General features: G+C 42.2%; 1 protein-coding gene across 8 annotated transcripts in view; it reads right to left on the bottom strand.

Annotated features, from left to right (window-relative positions):
* Nucleotides 1–392: 392 nt before the first annotated feature.
* The window catches only part of LOC105015683 (regulator of G-protein signaling 6), a 47,967-nt gene continuing 27,380 nt past the window's right edge, over nt 393–20,979 (bottom strand). The window contains exons 1-16 of one of the 8 annotated variants that reach the window (XM_020054438.2): nt 17,562–17,768; nt 12,681–12,804; nt 11,101–11,151; nt 10,861–10,967; nt 8,335–8,386; nt 7,637–7,701; nt 7,278–7,354; nt 6,589–6,670; nt 6,189–6,281; nt 5,962–6,066; nt 5,626–5,798; nt 5,316–5,441; nt 4,781–4,967; nt 4,095–4,187; nt 3,803–3,844; nt 393–2,744 (exon numbers count right to left, since the gene is read on the bottom strand). In XM_020054438.2, coding sequence (XP_019909997.1) covers nt 2,694–2,744; nt 3,803–3,844; nt 4,095–4,187; nt 4,781–4,967; nt 5,316–5,441; nt 5,626–5,798; nt 5,962–6,066; nt 6,189–6,281; nt 6,589–6,670; nt 7,278–7,354; nt 7,637–7,701; nt 8,335–8,386; nt 10,861–10,967; nt 11,101–11,151; nt 12,681–12,804; nt 17,562–17,768 — 1,635 coding nt within the window. In that variant the 3' untranslated portion in view covers nt 393–2,693. The other 7 variants (XM_020054437.2, XM_020054439.2, XM_020054434.2 and 4 more) reach the window with 7 other exon arrangements.

The raw sequence follows: 20,979 nt of genomic DNA, 5'->3' as shown, positions 1-20,979 counted from the left end.
TTCCTCTTACAAACGGGTCTAAAATGGTACACTTCCAAACATTTGTTCATTACAGTCACTGGTGTCTGGTGTATGGAAACAACTGTCATTATCACCAATCACGCCTGTATACCTCTTTACAGAGTCCCAGTCACAGCAATAACCCCAGGGTTGGGGTTGGAACACAGCTATCTTCAACTGTAAATAACTCAAATGGAGAGAATGAAGTCTTTGTTAAACTATTTTTATTGTAATTAAGGAAAATAAAGAGACTCTTTGCCCACTCTGGATGCTTGGGTCGGTTCTATTTAACACTCTTGTTGCTATTGTAGTTATTAGACTTATACCTGGGTAGTAACACTGTAACTCGTTACCACGTAATATGCTGGTGTAAATGAGAGGCAGACACCATGTTCACGGAGGTCCAAAGGTTTTATTATTTGGTGCCCACAAGAGATCAGGTGCATGGGTCTTTAAGAGTGCTACTAGTCATCCTGCTGATTGACAAACTAGAAGCACAAATGCCCTGGATATGTTACATGCATAGTAATGTGCCTATACCAATAAAGGTGCTTTTAGATAATGGAAATCCTAAAGAGTCAATTAGTATACAATGCACTCCGTACCTACATAGTGCTATTGTGTTTGTGCAGACAATATTCTTTACTAGTCAATAAATTAAGCATCTCTATGTTACAGCCAAATGTTATCAGTTTAGGATAAGCATGTACTGTAAATATCAACCTGTACAATGCATGGCAGTAACTCTAATCCCAAAATCATATTAAAAAAGTTTAATAAATCTATCATTCAATATTTGTCTTAAGTAATATTGTTTCTGGCAGTTGATCATTACGCCCCCCTAACCAGACGAGGGAGCTGTTGTGCTGTGAAAAACACCCTATTTTATCAGGACGTGCTATAGAGGGACACAGCAGAGGCCTTCACATGAATCTTGTATATTCCAGTACCAGGGGTGGTTGTGGATGTCATTCCATGAGTTTCTGTCCATTCAGTAGTGATGCTCCAGTTCTGTTCAGCGGTGAGGATCAAAAAAGGGCATTTCCTTTTTGATTGTGAAGATACTAGACAAACGAAGAAACCTGCTGGGTGGCTGTGCATGTGAACTCCCCAGCCAGTGTCGGCCCTAGCCTACTGGGGGCCCTAAGCAAAATTGATTTGGGAGCCCCGTCTCACTTAGTGATCCAGGGCTCCCTAGGCAGTCGGGGGCCCTAAACAGCCACTTATGTTGCTTATGCCTAGGGCTGGCCATGTCCCCAGCGCACACACTCAACTCCATTTCACCCAGCATTTCCCCCAATAAGCATGCACACCTTTTAGCAAACACAACAATGGTTCGCAACACACGTGACACACACGTCTCATAAGACTGGACTATGGGTTATTGACCGAGTATGTACTGGTTTACACTGAAACTCATGCAACAGAAAGGCTAGTACAATATTGAACAGCATATTTTGGTCTGTTGGGCAAGATATCAGTAGGATCCCTTTGATAGCAGGATGATATTTTGACATCTAAAGACATACTCCTGCCATAGCCGTGTCAGTTGTGTTGTATACATCTAAAAACATACTCCTGCCATAGCCGTGTCAGTTGTGTTGTATACATCTAAAGACATACTCCTGCCATAGCCATGTCAGTTGTGTTGTATATCGTGTTTAATCTGCATTGGATGGCAGTGCAATGTCACTTGTAGTCATTCAGGGCTGTCTTAATTAGAGACCAGTAAGGCATGTGAATGTCACTTAAGTTGCTCTGTGACTGATCAGATGTGGTGTTTATTTGGCATGTATCGCTTGGATAGGTGCACAGTAATAAAGAAATGTGTATGGTGCAGTGAAAAAAAAAAAGTAAATAAGGCTGAAATCTTCAACAGTGTTGTAACATTGTCCAAAAGGAACTGGAGTTTCAAGCTTTGTATCTATCTGTAGTGATCAGTGGTGGCTATTCAAGAGAGCATGATTGTGTTGAAAACAGAGCTTTTTTGGTCATGTCTCATTTAAAACAAACAGGCTTTGACCTCAGTTTGACTTCATGTTTTGCTTTGAATAAATACAAATACAACAATACAACACAATCTGAAGAAATGTGTTATCATTCTGTGTAGACTATCAAGCCCTTATGCCTACTTGGAATGTAATGAAGCATGGAGAATTCCCCTCAAATCATGTATCTGCTCTTTCGTAGCAGCGGATATAATACCTTCCATTTATGGGCAAACAAAGAAATATTCCCAATCATTGCAAAAATAATAGTGTCCATCAGTAAATAAGATTATACACTGTATAAGAAAAAATATGATATAGATTTAGACTAAGATAAATAGATAAATATATAAAAACAAGATGTATTAAATACAGAACATAAAGGTGTTATCCTGCAGTCCTTATTGCTGACTGCCTAGCGAGGGCAGACGATGCTGTAAATCTATTTATACCCTCCTGGGACTGTTGGATCCCGTAGCCCTACAGTGAATGGGTGTGCCTGTGTGTAATGTGTACATGGGTGTCAAGGTCTCCCCTCGCTGGTGTAGGCCATTCCTCTGTGGCTCTGTGAGTAGTCCTGACCCCAGCACTGCATGGTAGTGTCTGGGACCCTCCAGAGCACAGCTTCCCATCCTAACAGCGCCCCTCTCCCCGCTCGGTAACCGCCCATGCAGGGGTGTCTGTGCCCCTCCACCCCAGACGGTGTCAGGATGACTGCATCAGCCCTGTCAGCCGTTTGCCCGTCAATGACTTGCCCTGGAAAATGGAAACAAACTTCACTGGCGGGGTTTCTAGGAAATCATGTAGGCATTGTAGAATGCTGCAGAGGTCCCCTGTTATTCCCATTCAAAACGTAATCCTTTAAAAACGATATACCAGCCAACCAGCATGAAAGATCTGATGTTGTTATGTCACTGCAAATTGGGAATAATTCAAATAAATCTAGAGGTTTATTTTTGTGTTTGTTGCATTTTAATTTATTTAATACTTTATGAAAGTCCCCACATTATTTGGGGATGTCATTCTAGTTTTATTATCGGCCTAGCGTAGCAATATCGGTCACCCGATAAAATATGGCCACGGCTATTATTACAGTCGAACACATACATTTTAGCCAACCTACCTTTGAAAGGGTGGTCATTTTCTACTTGAAGGTTGAGGCTATTTTCACTTTATGAATTGTGAGGATTTTGGCAGAGGAACACTAATGAAGAGATTTAGCATCATGGGTAACGCTTGCATAGACTCAACTGCGGGCAAATCTAAACCTCTCCTTGAAAAATGTGACATTAAGGTAGGCTATATTTTACAAGGAGGCTAAGATTTAGTAATTGCATTCATTATCATTTATTACCATGAATTCAGTTATATATTTTTTTGCCATTAATCAATGCTGTTTTGTCAAGGTCTCCAAGAAGAAAGTACAAAATTGGAATAGCTATTCTAACCAACATGTTACGCACTTATACCTCGAAAAAGGTCTTCGTTTGGTTGTGTGTACCTACAGCCTCATTTCCTGGTGACTTACCACACTGCGGGTGAATTTCTCCAGGGAGGTACGGCGTCCCTGTTCACTCTCTGTCTGGGACTGGGGGCAGGGGGGTGGGGGTGTGGTTCAGGGTGGGGGTGAAGGAGTTAGGCCCAGGGAGGGGAGGAGGGGAGGGGAGGTTAGAAACGTGTCAAGACAAAACTCAGGTGACATTTCAGACGGCGAAGCCAGAAGCGGGCTGTGTCTGTGGTAGAGAAGCTAGGGGCCAGGCCAGCAGGGGGAGTGCTTTTTCCAGATGACCCAGAGATGCACTGCTGCTGCTCACCAAGGGAAGATGATGCTTTAGTCTGCTTTGGTGAAAATCATCCTAGTACACAATATAACAGGACTTGCTTTATTTTTTTTTCATTTTAGAGAGCTGTGAATGCACCTGAAGGAGTCAGAGAATATAATAAACTCAGTGACAAAAATACTCAAGCAAAGGTATGATGTTCTCTAAGTTGAGCTATAAATAGAGGTATGTGAAAGTATAGATTTTTTATGAAGTAAATGCATTATTTCACAGATTTGAAACGGTGGAGGTAGGACTGAATAGATTTAGTAACAGTAGAACTCACCAGCTTCTTTCTGGCTTGCAAGAGGTCCTGATAGATGTTGGATCTCAGGAAGCGTGCGTAGCTGTCACTTTTCATCAATTTGAATATGTGCTCCTGAAGAAACAGAGGTGGGGATGGTGGTTGTTGTTTGTGTATGTGTGTGTATGTGTGTGTGTGTGCGCATGCGTGCATGTGCGTGTGTGTGTGTGTGTGTGTGCGTGCGTGTGTGTGTGTGCAAGACAGAGACAGAGAGAGGGATGTGAGCATGGGGAGTCGTGGTTATATAACACTATGCATGGGAGTGGAGTGTATACCACGCGTGCTAACACGGAGGGGGGAGGAGTCTCCTGAGAAAGGTCTCAACTGAACACAAAGCATCACAGAATCACAGAGACATCGACACTAACGCACCAACACACCGTCAGGCAAGCTAGGATTGAATGTACAGGCTATTTACAGGCATTACTTTGCCCCGTTACACCCAGGCAATAGAGATTTCATTCCCACCGTTCACTTACTGTACTTTCCTCTTACTCCATCTACACATCCACCCCCTCTAAGCCACTAGTGTGTGGGCGCGGATTATGTTATGTGTTTGTGTGAGTGGTTGAATGTTTGTATGTATGTGTGGTGGTATCAGTAGTATTGACTGTGTGTCAGGGGGGTGCCGGCCGATGTCTTTGTGTGTATTGTGATGGCAGTGATACCTGTGCATCCTCGTAACTGTATCGTCCGGGGTCTTTGAGGTTATAGCTGGTGCGCTCATAGCTGTGGGAGTCCAGGTTGATGGAGCTGGGCGCACCCTCTGCCAGGAACTCCTGCCAGATCTCCTGGGCTCTGGCTGCCACATTCTCCAGGGGCCTCCGCTTCAGGTCCTGCACAGCCAACCAGAACCTAGCCAAGGGGCACGGAGCACAGCCAATAGAGATCAGCGTCTGTCGCATTCAATTCCCAGTGTTTAACTGCCAGTGAAGGAAAGCTCCCCCCTGTGGACATTCAGAGCAGCCATTCTCTTAATGTCATGACCTCTCCAATGATATGGGGAACTGATGTTGACTGGGAAATAGTAGTAAGCGAAGAAATGGTTATATTGGATGTGAAATACAGTAGGACAGGATGTTTACCGTGAATGTGAAATAGTTATAGGAGGGAGAGTGTTGACTGTGGATGTGAAATAGTTGTAATAGAGTGTGTTGACCATGGAGTTGAGATTGCCCAAGACTGAGAGGCACTGTATCTCACCGGAGATTCTCTGAGCTGAACTCTGACTCCAGGAACTTGAGAAAAGCGTCACGACCCGCTGGGTCCTTGAGGGCCTCTTCCAGAGAGAAGCCCCATTTCTTCACACGATGCTGGCTGGGATCCCGGCTGCACACAGCAAAGAATGGAGATACATTTTAACATTGTATTTAGACGCTGGTTTCCCAGTCCCTCGCAAAGAGAAAGAAACAATCTGGCCATGCAGATGTCATGAGGTTTCAGGCAGCACCTGGGAGCACGATCCCTCAGCTGGGTGGCCTACTGCCTCATGCTGCCTCCCCAGTGAACGCACCTAGCCTCTAGGTCCCAGAAGGTTGTGTCATCGCTGATCCAGGGGTTGGAGGGTTCAGTGGTTGAAGTCAAAGGGTCGTAGACCATGAACTGTTCTGTGTAGCTCATGAGGCTGTCTGCCACTTTGGACATTTTCATACAGTGTCTGTCCAGCTGAATATTCAGGAAGGAAATCTGGAGGGAAATAATTGAAGACGGCAGAATGTGACAGTAACTCATTACTCAGAGGTGAGTTGACGTCACGATTGATGGATGAGTGAGACGGGCAGACAGCAGGAGATAGTGGGAGACGGCGGTGTTAGTTATGACCTGTCAGGAGCATCACAGAATGTGTTACCTCCTTCTGCACGTCTTCTTTGGTGGGCTTCTTGGCCGGCTGGGATGGGATGGACTGGTGGACGGGACTCCGTGTCTGAGCGTCATCCGTTAGCCCATACACCGACTGAACCGAATCGATATATGACTTAGTGTTCAAAGGGTTACCCTCAACAAGCGTAAGTTCAAACAGACACAGACACACACAAACAGACGACGCCACATATCAGCGGCGGCCTTCTTCCTTACCCTTTTCACCCTCTGGGGATTCTTCTCTCTCCGGCACTTGCGAATGTCCATCTCTGTGGTGTTCACACAGCCTGGCTGTGAGACAGTCAGTTTCTAGGTCAGGTAATAGTGTGTCACCAGGACAATCCTGCCCTAGCCTGGGGGCTGGACTTCATTCAACAGCACTTCAACCGTAGAGGAATTGGTTAATACAGAACCCCACTGGGATCCAGGCTAATTCAAACGAACCCATGCCCTGCTAGACAACTAGACTGATAGAAAACATTATTGTTCTAACAGTTGTGCCCGTAGGGCTTCACACTTTCACTGGAACACTCCTCATCATGTCCTTTCTCCGACACTCCTCAGACCCGTAGCTCCTCTCAGCCCTAGTTCTCCCCCTCCTTAGCTCTCAACTCACCACAGGGCGATGAACGTCCCAGAAAGCCCTCTCCTGACTGTCCAGGATCTTCCTCTCAGCCTTGTCCTTCTTCCTGTCGATCCTGAGGGTAGGAGACAGAAGGCCAACCCAGGTCATTACTGAGTACACAGACAGAAATGTCACTCTTACTCAGACCATTTGATGGGAAAATCTCCAAGTGTAGGTTACAGCCTGTGTAACTGCTTCACCTAGGAATCCTTAGTCTGGACTGGTAGGGTATGACTCTTACATGACTGACATTTAGCGATCAGTGCTTGGATGATCCATTTCTCATTCTCTCTGAATGTAACAGAGTTTAATGTTTGTTTTTTTCACTAACCTTTAACCTAGCTAGAGTTAATAATTTGTGCTAAGACTGAAATCAATTTGACTGGAATCATTTTTCTTATGTCCTAATGTCGTGCCGAGTAAGTAATATCAAATCTGCACCGTGTTTACAAATGTCAACCAGTAGATGGAGATGTAATAGAAAGAACATAAATAAAATATCATTAATACACAGTAATTAATAATGAGGGTTCAAACCAGCTGTTCCACATACCATTACCTAGTTAGCTAAGCCACAGTTAAAAAATGTATCCATGCAGGAAAAATGCATACAGACATAATGCCCGCTAATGACAAAGTATCAAAACCACGAGCCGGTGCATTTTTCACTGTCCACTCACTTGACCTGCGCCTCAGCTTGCATGAAGATGAACTCCCACTTCCTGGCGAAGGCCCGCTGCAGTCGGGCCAGGTTCTCCTGAAACACCATTCACAGGCAGGATATAATAATGAATTCTGTAATGCTCTAATTTGCTGTATTAGAAAGCACGTCATTTCAATCAACCAGAAATATCACGTTGTGATTTACGTGTGTGAGGACGTCCGCATGGCCCCTCTGCAACGCACACACCTTTCACACATGCATATTTAACTGAAATTGTGAGGAAAACAACAGAGACGCTGTGGTTCTGCTGTTCACGTCTCTTTTAGAGGGTCAGCAGAGATTTGATAACAGTTCCGGTGCAGCGAGGAGACTCACAGCCTCGTAGTCAGCTAGCTCCAGCCTGGCCTTGTTCTGCATGGTACGCTTGCACAGGTAAATGGCTGCAGATGAGGGAAGAAACGACACATGAGAGTAGTCAGGTACGGTTGCTTGGCAGACTGTGTGCAGTTATATTGCCTAACAAAAGGCTATAAAGACGCTGTGCCACCAGTCGTGCTGTTGTAGATTCTTTTCTGTAAACAAAGGCCACCTACTGGGTTTCCACCTGAGTTAATCCAAACCGATCAGAGTGCAGTGAGCAATGTTTAATGAGGCAGTTGACATCTTTTGTCATTTATATAATCAAGCTGTAGAAATGCTATGTAGGCATTAAGGCCCAGTGATGTAAAATCATGCCATGCAAGGCCCTGTATTCTTGGGTGGTTAGTGGCGCAGGCTGGGGGCGAGATGAGCCCCTTATGGGGGACAAGGGCCACTCAATCAATACTCGGTGTGAGACGACAACAGATCCACATGTTTACACTGTTGGCATGGCGATATGACATAGTCTGGGCCAGACGCTCTGGGACACAAGCTCAGGCTATACATTAGGCTGGCTGGGAAGGGAGATTCAGATTGGATAGAATTATTAGTGGATGTATGCATAATGAAAATCTGAGGGGTGATTTTTTGACACATATTGAGTTGTGTAATGTTTTTCCAATTCCACCTATAGGGACCATAACATAACTTACCATAATCTGTGTTTTCAGGTTCCCAGCAATTAGAGGGCCAGAAGTATGGAGCCTAAGGGGAAAAGGTGACATGATATTAGTCACCTGGTACTGGTGTGTTTGTTTTAGGATGGTCACACATCTGTGAAGAACACTGTCTTATCGTAAAAGCATTCAGCAGTATCAGGAGAGTTCATGATGGTGGCAACCCTTCCTCCTAGGTACAGTTTGCATAACCTGGCAGAAATTGCAAAATCTTGGCACTGATTTTGAAAATATTTTATTTAAGGATAGTGATCATATGAAGCAAATTTTTTTCTGCTCCTTTTTAAATCATAATGATTACAGAAATCACCCAAATGGCCCTGACCAAAAGTTTACATACCCTTGAATGTTTGGCCTTGTTACAGACACACAAGGAGACACATGGGTGAAAATGGCAATTAAAGGTGAATTTCCCACACCTGTGGCTTTTTAAATTGCAATTAGTGCCTGTGTATAAATATTCAATGAGTTTGTTGGCTCTCACCTGGATGTACTGAGCAGGCTAGATACTGAGCCATGAGGAGTAGAAAAGAAATGTTAAAAGACCTGTGTGACAAGGTAATGGAACTTTATAAAGCGGAAAAAGGATATAAAAGATATCCTAAGCTTTGCAAATGCCAGTCAGTACTGTTCAATCAAGTGTAAAATTCGGGAATTCGGGAAACCCTCAGGTAACCTCAGGAGAAATACAGGCTGCTCTGGAAAAATAAGTTGTTGTTGTTTCAAGGAGCACAATACGACGATACTTGAACAAAAATGAGTTGCATGGTCGAGCTGCCAGAAAAAAAGCCTGTGCCAATGCCACAAAAAAGTCTGGTTACAATATGTCCGACAACACTTTGACACACCTCACAGCTTCTGGCACACTTATTTGGAGTGACGAGACCAAAATAGAGCTTTATGGTCACAACCATAAGCGCTATGTTTGTAGAGGGATCACCTATAGTGAACAGAATACCATCTCCACTGTGAAGCATGGTGGTGGCTCACTGATGTTTTGGGGGTGTGTAAGCTCTAAAGGCATGGGGAATCTTGTGAAAATTGATGGCAAGAAAATACTGGCGTACAGTATGCATTAATCTACACGAAAGCTTGGACTTTCCAGCACGACAATGACCCTAAGGCACAAGGTCAACCACCCTCCAGTGGTTACAGCGGAAAAAGGTGAAGGTTCTGGAGTGGCCATCACATTCTCCTGACCTAAATATAATCGAGCCACTCTGGGGAGATCTCAAACATATGGTTCATGCAAGAAGACCAAAGACTTTGCATGACCTGGAGGCATGGCAGCTATACCACCTGCAATAATTTGAGGCCTCATAGACAACTATTACAAAAGACTGCACACTGTCATTGATGCTAAAGGGGGCAATACACAGTATTAAGAACTAAGGGTATGTAGACTTTTGAACAGGGGTCAGTTCATTTTTTTCTTTGTTGCCATGTTTTGTTTTATGATTGTGCCATTCTGTAATGACCTACAGTTGAATGTGAATCCCATAAGAAATAAAAGACATGTGTTTTGCCTGCTCACTCGTTTTTTCTCTTTACAAATGGTACATATGGTTCATATGGTACCAATTATCCGCGCTGACAACATACTCAAAAGAACATCCAGATCTCCTTTTAATGGCAATAATGACACTCATCAGAGGAAGGGCATGTTGACTCCCATTGAATGTGAGGGACACAAACACACTAAAACACACGAATGCATCCAATCCCATCCCCCCCAAAATGCACATTATGTGTTTTAATCTGAGGGAAAAGTAGTGTGGATAAGTGGATTGTCCAGTAGATTGGGCATTAGGGTAGAAGAGGGATGGGTGGGTGACACAGATAAAAGTGCTGAGGAAGAGACGACTGGCAACTCAGTGGCTCCCAACAGAGCTGCTCCCAGCTGGGATTAGCCTGCTAATCAGCCAGCTATAGTGACTCATTCTTCGGGAGCCTTACAGCAGGACCAGGGGGCCATTTAGTCTCCACTTCTGTTTAATATACTGTACTGTACTATGTCACAAAGTGCAAATAAATACATATAACCATTAAATATTTTCTATTAACTTGTTTAAGCGGACAATGAAAAAAGCCAGCTTGATTCTGGGATGCAGTAGGTACCTCTGCAAACGCTGTCATGTTTTTCCAGCTGGTGTCATTTAAAATATCAATATTGACATAACTGTGTGGAGCTAATAATGCAATGTGTCTATTCCCAGAGGTTAAGAGGAAGATCAAGGGCAGTCAGGTGTGACAGATTCATTTCCAGAGTGATCACAATGCTTTAGGATCAGACTGCTCGAGAAATCACTCATGTTTTACTGGTACATTCTGCTGTGTTTTCTTCATAGCTGTTTTGTTCCAGACAGTGGATCATATATTCCCTCCTGGCCTGTGTTTCATGACGCTAATTTTTCGGATGCTGGTGTGGACAGTAAATCCAGTCTGTGCCCTTCAGGATGGTAGGTCCACAGGTACCTAAGGTTAAAATGAATGGTAGCCTACCTGGAAGCGGTACAGGGTCCCATCATCTTTGAGAGTGAGAACGTGGTCGGAGATGGGGAAGAGGTAGCCCTGGGCAGCGATCAGGCTCCCTAAATGGATGGCTTCGGCTGCAGGAGTGAGAACAGGGTACTGGCTGATTTCAGAAAAACGGCTTTCCCCTCCAGTGCTTTCAGAGAGACCCACATCAGGGGTCAATCCAATTCAAATAAATCTCATTGGCTGTGTACATGGCTGTCCTACCTGGGTCCTCAATGGACAGGTTTTTCATCAGCCACTGCACAATGTCTGCTCCTGGTATTCAAAAAAGGAGAATAGTCAACAGTGACAATATCGCCACACCTCCAAAGAGAGAATCTACATGAGCATAGTTAGAATATTAATTGCACAGGTCTGCCTAAATAATGTATATATTTAAGCTTACAGTGTGGTAACAATGCCCTTGGCCACGGCTAAATGTGGCATGTAGCTGAGTAGATATGGGAAGGAACAATACAAATATTATGTTATTGTGATCTTGGATTGAAAATGGGCAGGAAACCGGGTGGCCGTCATTCAATCTAAGCAAGATCTTTGGCACGATTCAATCACGTTCGCAGCAATTAGGTTCAGTTCTATAGCTCTCATGGCCCCTTTGTAGTAGCGAAAGCACAAAACTCCTGTATATGCGTACATATTTTGCTATTTTTGAGTGATTGTTTCGTCAAATTAGAATAGTCAGTTCAGCCAGGAAACCCAAGTTGTAATTGGCCAGCGACATCGAATCCCATCACAGTATCAGATTTCATACCTGTCTATTTAATCGTCAGGTTATTCACTCAGTCTAATATGCTGATGGTTGTGCTAACATGCGGGTGGAAATCCACCCACCTCCCTGCCTCCACCTGCTTGGTTTTGTGTCTACTTTTCTGGCGGTCTAGGGTACTGCGTACCTTGCTCATTGCCTTGGGGGATTGCTATTAATAATATTACAATGATGTTATTGTTGGTAATATCATATACACGATCATTTGATGGCTGTGAGACCAGAGGAGCAGAACCTAATGCCAAGACTTTGTATGTACATTGCTGTGCATAATCCTCCAAAACATGGTTAAACAAATACAGTGTGTTGTCTGTGTGAACAGTTTTTCTTTTGTATTGACATTGTTTTGAAGCCACAGTTTTTCAGATTGCCTGACATTTTTAACACTTGTCTTATAGCTGGCTGGCTGATGTATTTACTTATTCTTTGAATGCAGTTGAGAACAATACCTGCTTTTTTTCCCCCCTCGGCTTCCAGTCCTAATCTTTTCAGAACATTATTTGAGGAGTTGCTTGATAGACTTGTATAACAGTGCAAAGGAAAAGGACTCATGATAAGCCCCCAGAACCATAATCCTGACCATAAACAGAAACATTTACTAACATTTCAATGGTTTACTCTACTTACCGTAGAACAGGCTCATACACAGACGTGCCAGAATGTTGTTAAGGCTCCATCAAACCTACATTGCTGTATGTACACCGTACTGTAGCTATCACAGTCTCGTCTGGGGTATTGTATACAAGTCTGCAACAGGTATTCCGTCACTTTTCATCCCAGCATAAATCACTCACACTGCCCTCTTACTTTCATACAACACACCAGCCACTCTCTACAGGGACGGGGCTAGCAACATGCCAGAAATTAGGCTTTATGGCCAAGACCTTATAGACTGTCTTTTCTTTCACCAACTATAGAGGCATTAATACACATTAGACTGAAAGGTTACATTTGCTTTAATAATCCTGACTCTTTCTCTGTCTGCTTTCTATTATGTAGAAGACATTTTAACACCCACCCACACACACACAAAGCTTGTCACCTGATACCACACTGGGGATCTTGGACAGGAAGCTTTTGACAGTGCGGATGGCCACCCCTCCTGCCTTCTCATCCTGCATCCGCATAATTATGTCTTCAATCTAATGGGGAGAGAGAAGACACAAAACAGGTAATCAAGGTTTAAAGGATGAACCAAATTAACCAGATCCAATGTTTCTCCATTACATATCATGATTCACTTTCATTATCATCCTGTGATGATGGGGATTACACGCGTGTTTGCTGTGGCCTGAACACCTAGGGTTTGTTTACAAAGCCCCACAGTTCCCATGGTAACAAGGCCCTCCAATGGGGAGACTAGACTCATTGAAGACAGCTGTCAGAGCGATTCTCCAGGGGCAAAGATAAACATCACACCTCAAACGCTTTGCGGCCAGCCAGCACCCATTGGCAACCTAAAATTAGGAAGAGATGCGTGGTGCTCTCACCTCACAGCGCAGGCACAACAAACACAAGGAAGCACATCCGGCCATGTAAACACACAAACACACACACATACACACACAGTACTCCAGCAAATCCCCTCAATCTACAGTTTGCCAATGTCACTATCTCTGACAGTCACGTTATGCACACTGGTAAAAAGTAAAATACAGCAGAAGTTAAAATCTGAGTGTTCTGTGTGTTGTGAAGGCTCTGACCTGGTCATGACTAGTCTCCAGAGGTCAGGTACTCACGCCACAGGTTTTATAACCATCTGGACTGATGGACTGATCAGACCAGAGATTTGTTTATATGAAATAATTTACACTGCTCATTATTCCCTTTGCACTCACTAGAAATGAATCCTCCTTTCCCATTTTACAGCAAGTAAACATATTTTTTATATATCCTTGTGGAGACCTAAAAGCCATGGTCCCTATCCACTAGCTTTAAACCAAATTCTAACATTAACCTTAATAAACTAACCTTTGTGCCTAAACATAACCAAGTCTTAAATGCTTTACCCTAACATTAAACTGCAATGCCTAAACATAATAGTAAACTCAAATCTAACACTTTGCTCTATTGTACGTTTCCCTAAACCTAACATTCTCCCTACTGGGGACTTGACCCTAAACTGAAAACCTAGCCCCAAACCTTACCTCTTAACCCAAATCCTAAACTTAAACCAAAAGCCAGAAGAGAATTGGTCACCCCTCTGAGCCTGTGTCCTCTCTAGGTTTCTTCCGAAAATTCGGCCTTCTTAGGGAGTTTTTCCTAGCCACTGAAATTCAACACTACTGTTGTTTGCTCCTTGGGGTTTAAGACCGGGTGTCCCTGTAAAAGCACTTTGTGACAATTGCTGTTGTAAAAAGGCTTTATAAATACATTTGATTGACAACAAAAAATGTCAGGACTTGAAAATCCTCCAGCCTTTTCAATTTTATTGTGTTGGAGTATTTTTAGGAGCATAGACCCTCATTAGTTTTTACAATCCTTATGGACCCAAACAATTATTGCCATCAAATCCTATTTTCCCTAACGTCTAACCCCAACCTTCTACCTTTTATCCTGAACCTGACCCCTAAGCCAAAAATAGCCTTTTTCCTCAAGGGGACTGGTGAAATTTCCCCAAAAGGTTGAATGTTCCTTGTGTTTTTTTTTGTACTGTATTACAAGGTCAAAAACACACACAGACACACATACCTGTTCTTCTATTGTTGTGGGGACCTAACTCTAATTCAGAAATCTGTGTTCTATTTCTTAACCTCAACCTAACCCTAAACACACACAAACGATGTAACAAAGCTAGATAAAGTTTAGAGGAATTCAAAGGTTTTTGCTTTTATGTGTCACACTTAATTGCCTCTGTTAAATGATCTAATTGTGTTAAATGAGTCAGGGGCTAGGCAGGCATAGTCCTGCATTTTGCTTCCTGTGTCCTTTTGGGTTTCTTTTGATTTGTACATATGAGTTTTAGTTTGAATGGTATTAGCTTTGTATTTAAAATAATAGAACGAGGATGGTGGTTATTTTGCTGGCCATGCGACATTGGCATCATGTCCTAAAGAAATGTATTTAATTTGTCCGTTTGTTGGTTTCTGCTTCACTCTGCCCACTCACCCTAGAGTCTAAAGATTTGTTGCATTTCCCACTCCCTGACATGTGCAAATCTTATTTGACTTGGCTACTTCTTTTGCTTGTCAAGGTCATCTATTTTTCGGCATTGTCAAATAGGAGATTCTGTTCCATCAATTGTCAGTAACAGTCAGAAGACACTATTTGTCAGCCATTTGTATACAGCCTTATAGGAAAAAGTAATAAAGCCATGCAATTCTCTTGTGTGCCACAGCCATTTCATCATGTTCATGACCCACTCCTCTCCCTCAATCTCATTTATCATTTAAACATGCACATTTTCCCCTTTTGAAGTCATTCCAGCAGCCTACTTATTCTTCGAAATGTTGCACTGAATGAGAAAGCGCACGGCATGCTTCATTACTGTGCATGTCTGCACCAACAGCTAAAGAGATGTTTGGTGTTTTAGCCATTCCAATTTACATGTCAAACACAGTAAAGTAAGAATTCACATACAAGAATATAAGTGCTCTTTAACTTTCTTTAAAGCCTGCTCTAACACCCCATTGTTTCTCTTCATTTATATTTTGATGTTTTCAAACTACATTTTATTTATAGTAATATATACAATACCTTTAGTTCCCAGTTATTGCCTGAGTCCAATCAATATTTTAATGTACCATTTGTAATTCAGTCAAGTCAGAGAATTGGTCAGGGATTTGACTTAATGGAAAATCCAGCCAAAAACAATATTTTGGTTTTCATAAATCAACTGTTATACTGAGATATCCCAGCTTGGTTCTCAGCCCACTAACTCAAGCTCAGATTGGACAAGATGAAGTTGCTCACTGCAATACCTTTCCATCACAGATGACAACTTCTAGTGCAAAGGACCTTAGCATAAACTATAGATAACATCCAGTCATTTTCTGCAAACATTAAAGCAGGGAAACATTCCTGTGGATTCATGCTCTACATTTGAGTACTACCTTTCCTAACTCAAGAATTGCCCAGGTCCCAGGTGAGCTTAGCCTCTATAGGAGCAGAGTTGGATTTTTACAAACAGCAGCTCACACAGTGTAAGTGCATAATTTGACAAAATGACAGAGCATTGCAGATTCCCCATACAAGATATTGACCACGCTCTTCCATTGTCAGACCTTCCTGACAAAATATTGTGCAACCAGAAATGAAAACCTCCTTCATTCCTGAGTTTGTCACAGATTTCCTACAGTAAGCCACATTTCTGAGACGGCCAGAATGTTGGGTCTGAATGGGTTTGTCACTTCTGTCAGCTTATTTAGACAGCTAGTTTAGACAGGAGACTCTGGCTGTTTCTGTGCATAAATATCAGGCTTTTGCATTTACAGGAGTCATAAAATGTCACACTATTAGCATCCTGCATTACGGAGTTGTTTACAGAGAAATCACCAGGACCCAAGTATAAATGTCCATTACTAGAAACCATTACCAGTTATTAAAATAAGCTGTGATTGTAAACCTCACTCTGGCAGCCAATTGAGAGGGGGTTAACGATAGATTTATTGTCTACAATTTAGTGAAAGTGTTTCATTAGCAATTGAGCAGAAAGAAAGTTAGCATAGAAAATATCCCAAGCAGGCAGCCCTAGGCACTTGGAGGTAAGTGAGGTGTGTGGCTCTCTCAAGAGGCAACCGTAATGCATTTGGTGTCCTGTCACAGGCTGGCCTTTTGAGTGGACAGCTGAAGACTTAACAGAGACTGGATGAGGTAACAAGCACATTATGGTAGTGTCAGATTATTTTACTTCTTCATCAGAGACATACGCCATTCTCAGGCAGGAAGCAAAAAAGGTTGCCATGAAATTGACTACATTTCTTTTTTAAACTAGTTTTTTTTTTTCTCATCATATCAATAGAGACTGGGGGAAAATTGTTGAATCCAGTCTTTTATGAAAATTTGCATTATGGTACGAATGTATTAAACAAGAGCTGTATGAGCCCAAATCGGACGGTAGGAGAAAGGTTGAAGAGTACTCCTGTTAACATTATGTCACTATTTGTACAAGACAATCCATTTGGTGCAATTCACTTATATGTGTTGATGGCATACATGAGTACTGTTTAGTCTTCCACTGGGTTCATGCCAAACCTGTTCTGCACTGTAAACAAAGAAATTGCTTTTTTTCATGTCGGGCTTTGCTGGGTCTCGGGTCCAAAGAGGCACCTGAGCCAGGTGGTGTTGAAGTGTACTTTGTTTTCCTAAATAAATAATACGATAAGGTACAGTTTTTGTTCTGAACTGTTTAAGCTCTGGCAACAAACTCCGTCTGAGTTCGTACAACCATGCATACATGCAGTCTCACAATCCCAGTAATGCTTGCTTTGTGCTGGTATGTGAGCGAGAGAGACGGATGAAATATACTGCAGCCATGTGTCTACTGTCAATTGTCTTGGCTGACAATATGTAGTGGTTTCTGCCTTCAAGCATGTTCTGTTGGCTAAGTCACGCTGTTTGAATAGGCCCTCCTACGCACCATTCAGAAGTGAAAATGTGGACTACTGTCGAAACAAATTCACTCTTTAGAGAGGTCTCAAAAAGCAGTAGGCCTAGGCCGAGGTTTGGAATATTTAATAAAAGTTCAATAATTTAACTTCACACACTGAACGTGTGAAACAATAAGATGTAAATAATTTAAACTTCATCCGCTAAAAGTGCGTAACGATAAGAGCTCAATAATCCAAAATTCACCCAGTGCTGGAGTTGGAGAATATGATCTGATCGATCCCCACATTTGAAGTACTAAATCAACAAAAGTCCTTAAACTGTGTAGACAGGCTTTAATACGGAGACATACCTTTTGCCTTTGTCCAATAGGTGCCTTGGTGTCGAAGTGGCAAGAATGAAACCCATCAGGAAACGTGAAGCGTTGTGTAGCAGAGGTGTCTGCAGGGAATTCTGTGTGGTGCTTGTTGTGTTTATTGATGGAAGTGATGGCAAATGGTGAAAGTTGGACTTCTGTTGCATATATACTCAACTTGAAGCGCGCATAAAATGTTGTCATATTTGAAAATAATACTCAAGCCTGGCCTTTACTGTCATTATTGCTAAAATGCAGGCTTTATCCTGCCCTAAGTTAATAAATTCTGTAAGGGGTTTACGGGGCTAAGGTTCGGGAGCGGAGCTCTAAAAGGATATACTCAGAGAGTTCCTTGTTGCTGCTTCTAATAGGAAACTGTATTTACATATTATTTAAATGTTATTTTACGGAAATTGTTTGTTTAAATAGGCTTAACGATAGCCAATTGTGGTTCAACATTTAATAGTTTTCTAAAAGAGTGTTGAGTAGACAATAAGGTGCTATATGTACTCTTCTGACAGACCTACGCTAATGGTAAAGGAATTGTAGACAATCATCACTGTGCCAACCGGCTAAGTGTTAAATAGATGACTCAGACACTCCAGTACACATTAATATACCTGAGCAACACATTTGAGATGTGTATGGATTCAGTCATTTCCCATAATGTTTCAGAGAGGAGAGGAAAGATGAAAATTACAGTTCTCATACCATTAGTGTCTCCATATGAATTATTAAATGAAAACTGTGCATAATTACTGCCTCAGAACAGACTGTGCTGATGGATTATCAGACCAGAGATTTGTTTATATGTCACAGTCTCTGTGCTGGAGAGCATAGAGATTCTACACTGCACTGACTTTGTATTTCCAGAGAAGCGACAGGGATACAGTACAGTAACATTCCTAACGTTTATGATGGCACTGTCAGTCAAAATAGATTTACTGCAGTTCTGTACTTGAATATAAACCTTGGAACAAAACAATGGGGAACATTTGAATTCATCTCCATTTGCTACAGTAAATTGCCACTTCACACACTCCGAAAGAGACAACAGTAAAGGATTTAGTTATTTTGTTCCTGTGAAATAATTGGACCTTAGACGCCATAACAGCATTGAAAATAACTCCTTATCGCTCTATAGGATGACAACAGACACAAAGTACTTGGCAGGGTTACATAAACTTGCTGTATCTTCTCGCTTTGGAAGTTAATGGTGTTTGCAGCTTGGTGTGCATGGCTTTTGAGAGCTGAACATTCCTGCTAGCTTGCGATAACAGCACTTTGCCCCTCTGCACTGAGCTCTATAAACGGCAATCAGGGAAGAGGTGTGCTGGTGTTTTCCTGCGTGTGTGTCTGTCTCTCTGCTGGGGTCCTTTGTCATCTGTCCCTCTTATCTGTGAAGCCCATGCTGCTGTCAACACAGCGGCCCCTCAGCCAACCACCCCACGAACCTCCCTGGCCAGTCATTACAGCGCAGTGTGAGGACCGAGGAAAGGTGCCAGGATGGGGCAGAGGTTTGCAAATGCAGGGCGTACTTAAGCAAAAGACATGGTTAAAATGCCACAGCTAAGAGATGTTCTTAGGCATGCAGAAAAACACTGTAGTGTTAGCTGGGAATTTTCACTACAGTCACCTGCTGTGCTCCCTTTCTGTCTGTCATTATGAGGATCTGATTAATATACAATGAGGTTTCTTAAAAATAGCATTTGACAGATTTCCATGTAGCTCGATGAGAGCAAGTCATCAGGCCAATACAGGATTGATCTGAAAAGATAGTGGACCCTGTTGTTCCTGGAGTGGTGGAGGGCCTTGTTAATTGCCTGTCCAATTGAAACTTTTGGAACATGCTGTTTAAAGAGGTATGGGTGTCTATTTCATGAGATAGGAAATAAATACTGTATATTTCCACTAAGCATGAAGTTATTAAATAGTGGTCATGACAAGAGCATTTACTCAAATGTTAACTAGTACCAACTACCTTGTCAGGCCTGCTAATAATAAGCTAATAAAACCAGAAATGTGTCTGAAAATGAGGTCTTGATATAAAAAATGCATTAGGCGTAATAGAGAATTAATAGTTAATCAGCAATCCCTGCCACAGACATACATATCATTGTTCTGACATTTATGGCTGCGAAATTCTTGATGGTTGATTGGACCACTTTTTATCTACTATTTCTTGGATGAGGTTTTCTGCTTAATGTTGTTCTATTTACTTCAATTAACTATGATATTCATAGGCCAATAATGCATAGACCTCTGTGTGTAATGGACAACAATAAAGTGAGACTTCACCGCTCTCAAAACATTCATCTGACTTGGTCTGGACTTGCTTCTTAATGTGTTCTAACAGTCCAAAGACATCCCAGAGTTGTATATAGAAAAAGGGGGGGCTTCTGCAGGTCTGGTCATAGTGCCTGGGATCTGGGTGTTAGGAAGCCTCGCCTGGATAGGTTCCATCTGGAAGAGACAATACAACAGCTCCCACACATGATATCTCAGCAACATAAGTCTGTAAATGTTTATGGTTTCAGTTCTCTGTAACAGTATGTTGCTAATACCAAAGGGTAGATTTTATACTTTACTGAAGACATTTTCCACCTGCTCATGTAATCCTTCTCATCACAGGAGAGCATGCTTTGTACTGCAAACGCACCAAAATTAATCTTTTAGAGTGGAGAAAACAAAACATAATCACTCTGTGCTGGTTGTGATTTAAGCTTCCTGAAGGTTAAAATCCTTGCATTTCTCTGATGAGAGTCTTTTGCTTGTGGTTGTTTAACTGTAGGTTGGCAAATAAAGCAGGGGGATGTTATGATAATATCATCATAATGATAATAATGTAGCATTAGAGAATTAATTTGCAGGAAAAGGCACAGGACTTCTGAAAAACAAATCTCTCCCTTCTTTCCACAGCAGGACTCTGACCCCTTGAGTATACTGAAGATCATATTTCTCACAAACATCTCATTCAGACATTATTACAGCATTACGTCAAACATGTAAGAATATTGTACTTGGAAACATAATCTGTAGTACACTCACATCAGCAGTTTTCATTGTTAATATTCAAGCAAATAAGTCCAACCTTAGCAGCCATTCAAAATGTTTGAGGCTGCTCTGGTAAATTGGCCATTCTGAAAAATATCTAATTAGCTACATTTTAATTGACTTCCAGCCTGCTGGCCTACTGAGCCCGAGGAAATGCCCCAGTGTGAATGTGTGTTCAATTTGGAACCAGGGCCCACATGGTGAAAGTGTTGATGGGAATGGGAGTTGCCTGCTTGGGCCATTTGAAGAAACCTTGTTATTGAAGAGAGAAATATAGGAGGGTTGTTACATTAATATGTTAGTATTTTTATTAAAGATATTACTATAGGATGTAGTTATTAGTGATATTAATGTACGAGTG

Source organism: Esox lucius, chromosome 15 (genome assembly GCF_011004845.1).
Source record: "Esox lucius isolate fEsoLuc1 chromosome 15, fEsoLuc1.pri, whole genome shotgun sequence".
Taxonomy (NCBI): Eukaryota; Metazoa; Chordata; class Actinopteri; order Esociformes; family Esocidae; genus Esox; species Esox lucius.
Note: the sequence above shows the minus strand (reverse complement) of the source record. Positions and strands in the feature narration are given on the sequence as shown.